The 12,488-nt window shown below is 45.7% G+C and overlaps 1 protein-coding gene across 3 annotated transcripts in view; it reads right to left on the reverse strand.

Moving 5' to 3' along the window:
• The window catches only part of AKR1A1 (aldo-keto reductase family 1 member A1), a 49,525-nt gene that overhangs the window by 10,741 nt on the left and 26,296 nt on the right, over window positions 1-12,488 (reverse strand). For all 3 annotated transcript variants that reach the window (XM_060231707.1, XM_060231709.1, XM_060231708.1), the window contains 2 exons: window positions 1,659-1,778; window positions 876-1,027 (listed from right to left, as the gene is read on the reverse strand). In XM_060231707.1, the coding sequence (XP_060087690.1) occupies window positions 876-1,027; window positions 1,659-1,778 (272 nt within the window). The remainder of the gene's footprint in view (window positions 1-875; window positions 1,028-1,658; window positions 1,779-12,488) is intronic.

A 12,488-nucleotide genomic window follows, 5' to 3' on the forward strand; every position in this document is an offset into this window, starting at 1 on the left:
TATTATCATTACACACATTATAGCATGTTGTCACCAAAATCATTTACATTTAAATAAAAATACTGAAAATATTGTATACTGTATAACTTTTTTTTTTCAGTGCTCTACAAAAGTTCTGGTTTTCCGTTAGGAAAAAAAATGCGATAGTATTCCTCAGACTTTTTTATGCTATACATTTCGAATGAGTGAAATGCTTTTTAAGACAAGGTTTTTCTCAAATTTTATAGGGTTTTCTCACTCAAAATATTTCATAGGCATTTTTTCTATGTTTTCCCAAATTTCCCAGTCTTTCCGCTGGAAAAATTGAAAGAGGTCCTCAGACTTTTTACATTATACATTTTGAGTATTAACATATTTGCCTTAGGAAGCAGTTTTCTCATTCTAAAAGAGAAAACATTTCATAGGAGTTTATTTTCTGTGTTCCCTTAAATGTCCCCATTTTTCCATCAGAAAAACTGGGGGAGGGGGTTGGGAAAAAGAGAAATAAGTGCTCCCCCCCCTCCAAGCCCTCCAGACTAACCTACCTCACAGGGTTGATATGAAGACAGAAAAAAGGAGAGCACTGTAAGCCACTTTGGGTCCCCATTGTGCAGACAAGCAGGGTGTCAGTGAAGTAAATAAAATAAATAAAAGATCAGTCTTGCCCACAAAGAAATTTCAAGTGTTTTGGTTTCTTCTTACAGAACTTCATTTCCAAGTGGAGGGCAGCAGGGCACTCCATACCATCCTACTACTTATTAAACACAACAGGAAAGAATTTACTGAGACAGCTGAAGGTTCTGTGGCAAAGAATTCTAATCACTGCAGGTGTGATGGCTGATCTGCCCATGGTCTCCACCTTGCAGTTGTGGTTTCATGCTCCCACTGACACTCACTCAAAGGCATGTGGCCAGTGCATGAGGTAAAGGTCCAAGTAGTCCACCTGTAGATCCTCCAGGGATTTCTTTAAGGCTGGCTCCACATCTTCCGGGTGATGCTTGGTATTCCACAACTTTGATGTCACAAACAGTTCTTCCCTCTTAACAGCCTTTTAGAAACAAAAGTGTGGGGTAGAGAAATTGTAAGTCTATTTTTAAATATTTCTGGACACAGTGAAGGTTGTGTGGATAAATTTGATGGCAAAACCCCTCTAACTCAACACTAAGGATTTCCAAGTCAACATTCAAAAGTATTTTCCACATTTTTAAGTAACCATTTCAGAAAACTACACAATGTGATGGTTGTTATCTTTCAAGTTAATTAAAATAGTATGCAGATTATATGAATGACACAGAAACTGCAGATGTTACTTGTCCCTGGAATAGATCTTTATGTGCCATTTCATTTTCAGGCATATGAAATCAGATTTTCTGCTCAATAATAATGTGCTAGTTAAGCCAGTTCCGGGGGTAGCAGAGCAACTGAATTGCCTTAAAACTGTAAAACTGTGTTCCATGGAAATATTTTGTTGCAACAAAAGGCCAATAGCTACAGTATGGATAGAATTCCAAGCCAACAGAAGTCTGCAGCATAGAAGGGGCTCAGCTTTTATCTGTGATGCAGCTAAGTTTATGAGAGGTAATTGCAATAGTTAGTAACCAGAGCCAAGATGAAATGAGACATGACCTATGTGTAATTTAAGTTCCATTCTATATACATTCCCATTTATTTTTCTTTACCTTGTCAGATCCAACAGTCTCCAGGAAAGCTTCACCAATCTCTGTCTCATTGCTGTAAGCTGTAGCACAATCAATGTGTCTGTACCCTACACTAAGGGCATACTTTACTGCCTCTTTTACCTGAAAGCATAAACAAGAGGATCAGTGTATCAAAATCTATTAAGAGATCTGTTTTGTTTTAGCTGAAAAAGTTGTTCTGAATCTACAACTAACGACAATAACACGAATATGAAGATTTCTTCATTGTCTTTGTCTGTATATGGTTGAGAAGTGCACAGACAAGGCTGATCTGAGAGAAGCTTGCAAGGTGTTGATAGGATGGAAAGCCAGAAGATTTTCAAAAGCTGATAAAGCTTCTCTTGGGATTCCCACATAATTTGGTAAAAGGATGCATGACTATTTGGGAAAGGTCACAACAATGAAGAATCAAGGTAGCAGGCCAGATGAATAGCAAGCACAGAGCAGGAAACCAGAATAAAAATAAAGTGGGATGGGCATTGCTTAATTATTTCTTTTATACGGATATAGTATGTTCTGTTCCTGCAAAAGGGAATAGTGAGAAAAAGAGCCAGACTGGCATGTACAAAACAAACTAGGTGTGTTCCTCTGCTCCCTAGCCTTGGAACCCATGGTGACCAGATGAAAACCACTGTACAGTCTGTAGAAGGGACCGAGCTCATTAACTACAGACTGAAGAGTTCCAAAAAATGGAAGAAAATATGAATCAGGATATAAATAAGCAACAATTCCTGGAGGGATTTCAAGGCCTCCGACATACACACTGGCTTCATAGTCCTTTAACTCTAAGGAAAAAGTAATTAAAGATTAACAATTTTATTATTATATTAATTCATTAATCTATCAGCTAATGAATCTGTCACTTTTTTCTGTTCTCTATTCTCTCTATTCTGAAACACAAGATATGTTTTTTGAAATAAAATTTATTTAATGTTTAGCTATATTGTGATGCAAACCATGTAGCAATAAAGTTTCAAAATTAAAATATAAACAAAAGTTTTAAATTAAAATGTATACCCCTTACTCATCACATAGCTTCTAAAGTTGCCTTGCTGCATGTGCTCCATGCACATCCTATTTCTTTCTTGTAGGTTTGTTGAGGATGAGTTTTTTCATATCACACACAGCTATGGGAGTCGACAGTTTAAGAAATTCATCTAGGAAGGCACAGCAACACATTGGAGCAAATGCTCACCTTTCTGACTCGGATGTTCAGATAAATACAGTGTGGCACTGGTCACTCTACCCTATTCTCTGACAGCTTTCTTAAACCAAACAAAGCAAAATTTTAAAAACTTCTTTGCAAAAAGCAAAATAATTCCAGAAACATAGATAACATTTATTTTATTAATGCATTTACTTCATTTATACCCCACTTGTCTCCTTGATGGGGATCCAAAGAAACGTACATCATTCTTCTTCCCTCCATTTTATCCTCAAAAGAACTGTGTAAGGTAGGTTAGGCTGAGAGTGTGTGACTGGCCCAAGGTCACCCAGAGAACTTCCATGACGAAGTCTGGATTCAAACCTGAGTTTCCCAGATTCTAGTCCAACAACTCTGTCTCTCCATATTGCACTCTCTGATATTACATTAAGTAGTATCATTATAGGATGGTTAAACACACACACTTAAGCGGAGTTTGTGTACCATCTTGCAGCTAGTTAACCCACTCAGTGTAGGAATACATTGACTCTAGACAAATTCACTAATCTTGATGCATCCCGGAAGTTATCTTTGTCTTCAATCATTTGCTTGTCTTGACAGACTGCTATTAAGAACCAGGAAGAGGGAATACTAAGTATGAGGAATAAGGAAGCTGTTTAATCATCTAGCATTGTGCACATTCAAGCCTTTTAGTCTTGCTTCCTGGATCCTTCCTTGTTCCCAGAATCCTACTTTGTTCCACACTGTATTTCAACACTTTGCATTGAAAAAGCATAGGTTCCTGTCTATGAATCCAGATAGCCCCAATGAAGTCCTAAACCCCAACATTCAAGCCAAAATAGATCTTTGGACTTTGGGTTCCAATTTATTTTATTCCACTTACCGGTATATCCTGCCCTCCCCGCTGAGGTGGGCTCAGCCACTTCTATTCAGCCACTAAGCTCAACTATTCAAAAACATCTGGGGAAACACTTTAATCTTCCAGGGGACCATTTTAATCTTCCAGGACATACTGTTAGTAATCTAAAAATTATTGTTGTCCTTCAAAAGAACGTCAAAGGGAAAATCCAATGTGGGAGTCTTGAACTATAATTCATGAAGATGTTTTAACACTTATTTCCCCATTTGAATAAAAACTATGGTTTTCTCACTCACTGGAGGTGCTAATGTCTCAGCATGGCCCACCACTTTTAGATCTTAATTAATTCAGCTTTATTTTATATGGTGTCTGCACTTGTGAGCCAGCACCCCCTATTTAGCGAGTATATGAACATTGTGATCATTAGCTTGGTTGCCAAGAGGCCTGGACTTTTAGCTCACACACATCTAACATGGGCCTCCGCTGCCAGTTTCCTAGCAGGCCTATGTGATAACATGAATCCCAGTCACCAGGGCTGCTTGTTCTCAGCCGAGTTTCAGCCCGGCCAAGAAGACTCCCAACCCACTATCGTGGTTGTGCAAGGAAAGAGATTGAGTCGCCACCATGAGCTGTCCAGCTGTATGGTCTTCAGCTCCTCTGATGGAAGCCATTACAAGAATTGACAACAGAAGCAATCATCTTCCTGTACCCTCGGAAGCCATGAGGGCGAAGCAGAAGCCCCATGTATCCACCATTCCCCCTGAACATTTCTGTAAGGCAATCACGCTTATCTTAGGCGTCATCCTGTCAGACATTCCAAGCCTACTGTCAAAAGGCAAAAGACTGTGCCAGCCTATGTGAGAGGAAGACAAAGGCCCAGCCCAACTAGAAGACCAGCACCATTGTGTAAATCAGGTGTCAACTTAGATAAACAATTTCACTCTATATTGTCACTCTAGATAACTTTGTCAGTATAGTTAATCCCTTTATCACCTGTCACTTTCCAAATGTCATCATGGAGCATCTCCTTTTCTGAGGTCATGTGCCACATGTCCCAGCATCATAGCCCATCTGACCTAGCATCACAGGTCATCAGGCCTCCCCCTCCCTAAGGGCACAAGGGGTGCATCTGACAGCCTACCTACCCTGCTGCATAGATTCACCCCCCAAAACCTGATCAGTTTAGGATCCCCAATAGTAAGATATGTGGGTTGTGTCTTGTTCCCCCATCCCTATTTTTGTATCACTATCAGAGTGTTCCTTGAAGACTGAGAGAGATAAAGTATCACCTTGTCTGTGTATATGCCCTTATATGTTGTCCCCTGTCTATTTCCTTACTGTTTTTCTTAGGACTATGTGTTTGATTGTATGAATTTATTTACTTGTATGCCTGATTGAATTTTCCAATAAAATCTAAATGATCAACATTCTTCTCGTTATTTAGAGGAAAATTCTGGAGGTCATCTCCTGTATACATAGATTCTGTATCCTGCTGAGCCATCTTTGCCCACCGTTTAAAGTCCCCAACCTCATAATTATTTCCCATAATTAATTTTCATAATTTTCCATAATTAATTCTACCCTGCATTTCTATTAACAACTGGTCCTAGTCCTCACCCACTCAGAATGAATTAAGTACTCTTTGACTGATTCTTTTTGATGCTGGTCTCTTCTTGTAAATTTACTTCTCTTTCCACCCACTCCTTTACTGTTGCTTGAACTTTAAGTACAAATTCAGCTGCTTTTGATGGACAATCTATGCATTTGATGAAATGAGCTCTGAATCATCAAAGCTTATTCTTGTATAAATAAATGTTAACCATTACGGTGCTAAAGAACACTTATTTAATTTGCTAGAACATTCTGACATGGCTACCACTCTGGAAGTTCTCGGTACTGTTTAGCACTCAGGTTTACCATAAGAATAAAATGTGGTGGGGGAGAGAACAATGAGTGGTTCCATGAGCTCCTTGGAAATAAAAGAATGCATTCATTAAAACTCTCTCAACCTAACACTAGGCTCAGGTGTCTTGAAGAGAGCATCTTAATTTTATAATTAATCTACTTCCTTCTACCATTTTGGTCTGTTACTTTTGCATTCTGTTCAGGTAATACCTGGAAAATTCAGAGCTGCAGCTCCCTTACTAAGGAAGCAACACTGTCAAGTTATACCTTCTGTCTCTTCCATAAGGAACAGCAAAGTAACATCAGCATGGGACAAAACAACACTGCTACAGCTTTCCTGATGCCACAAAGATGCCATCACTGATCTCACTGTTTAACTGTACATGAGCATACAGATAATGCTCAAGCAGCTTTCCCCAGACGTAACCACCACAAGGATCCCATTATAACCGTGTTTAATGAATATAAACCAACTCAATGATTTATACTACCACTATATGTGCCAGCTGTTTAGGACAGTTTGTCTCCCTTTCTCTCAATAAAGTTAGCAATTCTATAACCTGCGCCTTTTAATTTAAATGAAAGTTCTCCATAGAGAAAACAAAATTTTACAAAAGCTATAGAAGCAATCAAAGTCTAGTTAGGTTATCCTTCATCTCACAGAGCTCTTGTATTTTATGTTTGAAAGGTATGAACCAATTTACCTCAAAGGGAGATAAAATCCCTTGATCTCCAGACCCCCCCCCCCAAAGAAGAGATCAGAGGCTTTACTCACTATCAAATTTAATTTCCTTTTGATATTGGGAGCCTAGATAATAAAGAATTTCATAAGCTCTCTGATGTTCTAATATACCATCTGACTGAGAGACCAGTCTTCTTATTCGCAATGATATAGCAATCTCAGCCACCTCATCATAAAGCCAACTGAAAAATCTTTCTTTCCTTTGTCCCAGGAATAGTTTATTATTCTGAAAATACTGGTAGGATAATTACTATAAACAGCATGTGAATTTCTTCCTGCCAAACTTCAGGTTCCACATATCCTTGTCACTATGAAAACTGAAAAGTGACACCAGCAAGTCACAGAATCCCACTGAAGGGGGGAGGACTTGCAGTTGCCATTAAAACCTTTAAAAATAATGTTCTGAAATGATACCTTGTCTCACCACAGCTAAAAATTTCTGTTAGGACAAGCAGGTCAGGTATGGAGGTGCCAATGATTATTAGAGGAAGAATCCCAGCAATATGCCAAAAATATGCAAAAATGTCACCTTCAAATCAGTCCACAAAGGTCACAAAAGAAGCAGAGACTAATGGGGGCCATGGGAATGGCCTCAGCATTAAAGGATGGCAGCAATGCTGTGGTGACAGCAGTGGAGATGCCAGCAACCACAATGGGCCTGGCTGCCACAGCAGAGGACACCCATAGATGTGTTGGGCCCGGCTGTGGAGCAAAAGGATGCCAGCAACCATGCCAGGCCTGGCTGAGGCAGACAGGGCCAGCACGTGGGAGTAGGTGGAGTAAGTGGCTGCCTAGGGTACTACCCACCTGGGGGCACCACCAGGCACCCCCTTACTCCCCCTTGCCCACGCAGAGTGCTCCTTCAAGCCTGCCTTGAAGGCAGGAGGAAAGTGCAGTGCAGGGAGAAAGTGGTGGTGTGACTCTCGTGCACTGCCCGTCGCTCTCTCATCCCCTGCTCACTGCCCTGCATAATGATGTCACTTCTTAGATTAGATTAGATTAGATTAGATAATTTTATTTATATCCCGCCCTCCCCGCCGGGGCAGGCTCAGGGCGGCTAACAGTAACAGTAACATTCCATTGTATAAAAACAAGGTTACATTCAACATTAAAATTCTAATAGATTTAAAATTAATTACAGTTATAAAAGTGCTAATGCTATTGCTATTTGTTCTTTATTATGATGGCGGTATCATTAGTACTTAATTTTCTACATCATCGAAAGCCAGTCGGAAGAGGAAAGTCTTGCAGGCCCTGCGGAATTGTTCAAGATCCCGCAGGGCCCGCATTTCCTCTGGAAGTTGGTTCCATAAGCTCGGGGCCACAGAGGAGAAGGCCCGATTGCGGGTGCATTGCAACTTCACCTCTCTTGGTCCGGGGATAGTCAGCAAGTTTTTTCCAGCTGACCTCAGTGCTCTCTGGGGTTCATATAGGGAGAGACGGTCCCTGAGGTAGACAGGTCCTCGACCATATAGGGCTTTAAAGGTAATGACCAGCACTTTGTAACGAACCCGGTATATAACTGGCAGCCAGTGCAGCTCGCGCAGCCCAGGCTGTATGTGCTCCCATTTAGGGAGCCCCAACAGTAGCCTGGCCGCTGCGTTCTGCACCAGCTGCAGCTTCCGGGTTCGGTACAGAGGCAGCCCCATGTAGAGGGCATTACAGTAATCCAGTCTCGAGGTGACCGTTGCGTGAAGTACCGTTGCCAGATCTTGGCGCTCTAGGAAGGGAGCCAACTGCCTTGCCCGCCTCAGATGGAAGAAGGCTGACTTGGCAGTGGCTGCAATCTGGGCCTCCATTGATAATGAAGGCTCCAGTAAAACTCCCAGACTCCTAACCCGGTGCGCCGCTTTCAGCGGCGCTCCGTCGAAGACCGGAAGAGGTGTTTCCCCTTCCCGGGCGCCCCGACCCAGACAAAGGACTTCTGTCTTCGCTGGGTTCAATTTCAGCCCACTCCTCCTCAACCACATTGCCATATCCTGCAGGGCCCGGTCTAGATTCTCAGGGACGCAGTCAGGCCGGCCGTCCATTAGCAGATAGAGTTGGGTGTCATCTGCATATTGATGGCACCCAAGTCCGTATCTCCTGGCAATCTGGGCAAGAGGGCGCATGTAGATATTGAATAATATTGGTGAGAGAACTGCCCCCTGAGGCACTCCACAGTCCAGTGTGCGCCTCCGGGACCGCTCGCCACCAATTGCCACCCTTTGTCCCCGATCCTCGAGGAAGGAGGAGAGCCATTGTAAGGCAGACCCCCTCACCCCTATATCGGCGAGGCGGCGGGTCAGTAGCCGATGGTCGACCGTGTCGAACGCGGCCGACAGGTCTAACAACATCAGCACCGCCACACCGCCCCGATCCAGATGCCGTTGGAGATCGTCTACCAGGGCGACCAGTACTGTCTCCGTCCCATAGCCCGGGCGAAAGCCGGACTGGCAAGGGTCTAGGATGGAAGCGTCATCCAGAAAGCTCTGCAACTGCGACGCCACTGCCCTCTCAATTATTTTACCTAAAAACGGTAAATTAGAGACCGGTCGGTAGTTTGCCAATTCGGCCGGATCTGCTGTAGTTTTTTTCAAGAGGGGTCGGACCAAAGCCTCTTTCAGGGATGATGGAAAACGCCCCTCTGAGAGGGATCTATTTATGATGTCCCGTAAAGGACATTCAAGCTCCCTCAGGCAAGATTTAATTAGCCAGGAGGGGCATGGGTCCAGATCGCAAGTTGTAGGGCGCGCAGAGGAGAGGATTCCGTCAACTTCCTCCAGGCTGAGCGGGTCGAAATGATCCAGAGTTAAATCAGAAGACAGGCAAGGGGCCTCGGGCTCATGTACTGTATCTAAGGTGATGGGCAGGTCCTGGCGGAGCGACGTGATTTTGTCTGCAAAAAATTTCGCAAAAGCCTCACAGCCTATTTCTAATTCTCTTACGTTTGGTCTGCCTTGGGGCAGAGTAGTTAAGTGTCCAATTATTTTGAATAATTGTGCCGGGCGCGAATTTGCAGACGCAATCTTGGCCGCAAAGTACTTCTTCTTTGCGGCCTTGACTGCCATCTCATACGACCTCATAAGCGTTCTGTAGGATGTTCTCGCCGCTTCGCCACGAGTGCGCCGCCACTGCCTCTCTAGTCGTCGGAGTCCTTGTTTCAACCGGCGTAGCTCCAGGGTATACCAAGGAGCCAGCCTTGAACGAGGGCGCAGAGGACGTCGGGGTGCGATCTCGTTGATTGCCCCAGATAGCCGGTCTTGCCAGGCATCAACCAGGGCGTCAAGGGAATCACAAGGGGGCCAAGGATCCCGAAGAGCCGTTTGGAACCGTTCCGGGTCCATCAGGCTCCGCGGGCGAGCCAAAATAGGCTCTCCGCCCTTACAGGGTTGTGGTAGCGTCTCCATACGAGCCTTGAGGGCTAAGTGATCCGACCATGGTATCGCCTCCGTTGCGATTTCGTTCACTTTAATCCCGGCCGCAAAGATCAGATCTAATGTGTGCCCCGCCTGATGCGTGGGAGTCGTAACAAATTGGGAGAGTCCTAGTGTCGCCATGGAAGACACTAGGTCCATCGCCTGAGTGGAAGCCGCGTCATCGGCGTGGACATTGAAGTCGCCCAGGACCAGAAGCCCCGGGCACTCCAACGCCCAGCCGGACACCGCCTCCATCAGGGATGGTAAGGCGCTGGCCGGTGCGTTAGGCGGACGGTACACCAGCCAGATCGCCAACCTCTCCCCGACATCCAACGCAAGGCCGACACATTCAACACCATCGATCTTTGGGGCCGGGAGGGCCCTGAAGGAGTAAGCCTCCCGTATGAATATCGCCACCCCGCCCCCCCGCCCGCTAATCCGCGACTGGTGGAAGACCGAGTAACCTGGGGGGGTCATCTGGGAGAGTGCCATTGTCTCTCCCTCTTGAACCCAGGTCTCGGTCACGCAAGCCAGGTCTGGTGATGTCATCATGCTGCACTCGCACTTTGCACATGCACAATAAGCTCCATAAAGGGAATTTGTGAGGGGGAGGGGGAGCAGTGCAGGGGTCTGCCTCAAGCGGCAGAACCCCTAGCGCCAGGGCTGGGCAGAGAAGGATGCTGAGCTCAATATTTGGCACACCAAGCTTGGCAATGGAGGGGGACATGGGATTCCCACACACACCCTCCCCATCTCCAAGCTGTAAGGAAGGAAACAAGTGTGGGGGATTGGAAGCAATTGGGATTGTAAGGTTTTGCCACTTATTGATTCAACAAATCCATGTGCATATGAACAAGCCCATAGCTACAGGAGAGCCTGGGGGGGGGGTCAAATCCCTGATTCACCTTTCCGGCCCCTCCAATCAGTCCCCCGTTGCTCACGGCTGTTCACCACTGTCATTCCTTCATTTTGTGCAAAATCCCTCCCTTCATCCCCAGGTCTCATGCCCACCTGCCACTTCTCCCCCCCTGGCCTCCCTTCCCCTTGCTTTGCATTGCCAAGTCATTGCCAGACATGCCCGGTTGACATGCATTCCCAAAGTGACGCTTCCTTGCAGATCTGGTGCCTGGCCCCATGGCTCTTCTTTGGGAAGACACAGAGCCAACTTACTTGTGACTGAGGCAGCAGTGGTAAAGGAGGAGAGGATTTCCGTGCAGGCTCTCCTCAGCACACAGCAACAAGGCAGTGGCTGCAGATCCAGAGGGCTGCTAGCAACGTTCACCTGCCCATGGCTGTCCACGCTCCACAAAGCCTGGGTACCCAAATAAGAGTGAGGTGAGGCTCAGAAAGTTTCCCTTTGGTGTTCATTTCTTTTCAAGTGCAAAAGTTGCACTTGGGAAAGGCTGTAGAGGCAGCTGGACCTCAACAAGCATCAGAAGCAGCAAGCTGGGCAAGAGGAGGTGGCCTGCCTCAGAGCTTCTCCTATGATGGGCTGGGCTAAGCTCTGGACTCAGGGGCTGCCTTCTCAGGCCTGGACAAGGGCAGCAAAGAAGGAGAGGAGCTGGAGTGGAGGGTGGAGGGAAAGTCCAAGGACGAAAGAGGAAACAGAGGAAGACAGCAGTAAGGAAGATGCTTTGGCTGCAGATGAAGATTCAGGGAGTTCAGAAGAATCCAATGTGGATCACTTTGCCCAGAGAAGAAAAGGAGGTCTGTAGAAAGTAGGTCCATAGCTACAGGGAGGAGGCCGGGGGGGGGGGGGGGGGCAGGCCCATCCTTTCAAACCCCACTTCCATCTGTATGGCCCCTCCATTGGAGGGCCTCCAATCTGTCCCCTTTGCTCACTGCCACTCTGAACAAGTAGTAGCATTGCTGCCAGTCTCTCTGCCATGTCACTCAAGACAAACAGCAGATGATGACAATGCAGGGAGGTGGAAGAGGAAAAGGGCTGAGGGCAGCCAATGAGAAAAAGGCCTGTATACTGACCTGGCAATTGCTGAGTGGAAGAGCCCCAGACACCTCCCCACTCGGCTGTGCCAAAGTCACTTCCCCAAAGCCTTCCCCTTTTCATTTTCTTCGCTCCTCTTCCATAACATAGTGTGCAAAGCAAGGGGGGGGGGGGGGAGAGTCTTCTTGCAGCCAGCCTTCCGAGTGCCCAATTTCAGCTCAAGAGGTCTTTGTCTTTCTGAGAGAGGGGCACATAAGAAAGGGGTCGGGGGAGTGGAGCTGCTGTGACTGCCCAGGCAAAGGGGGGTTAGCTTGTGGAACTCAAGGCAGCTTACAGTGCCAAGAGCCCAGGGCCACCAAACCAGATGTCCCCAGTCACCCCAATCAACAAATCCTACTGGGAGCCCCACCAAACAAGAAATCCTGGCTACAGCCCTGCATATGAATCTGGTTAAGATTTATTAAAAGTCAGATACAGAGCATGACCTTCTGCTTAGAAAGCCATTGCCATGAATGGCTCATTGAATGCATTGGATACTATTATAGATAACAGAAAGCATGTGCAAAAGCCTCTCCACACCCAGTGTCCATTGGAATTCCCATGAGTTGGTACTAGACAGTGTAACACATCTTCCTAGGTGCCTCCAAGGTCAAAGCTATAGTCTCCAGCCAAACCGGCCCATTACTATAGTCACCAGATAAGCAAGCTCCCAGCGACAGAAAGCACATATAGTTAAATCTCTTTCCACCTTGCTCCCTCCTGCCCAAGCTTGAATAAAGCATGTTTGCACATAAGCAT

The sequence above is a fragment of the Heteronotia binoei genome, chromosome 2 (assembly GCF_032191835.1).
Source record: "Heteronotia binoei isolate CCM8104 ecotype False Entrance Well chromosome 2, APGP_CSIRO_Hbin_v1, whole genome shotgun sequence".
Lineage (NCBI taxonomy): Eukaryota > Metazoa > Chordata > Lepidosauria > Squamata > Gekkonidae > Heteronotia > Heteronotia binoei.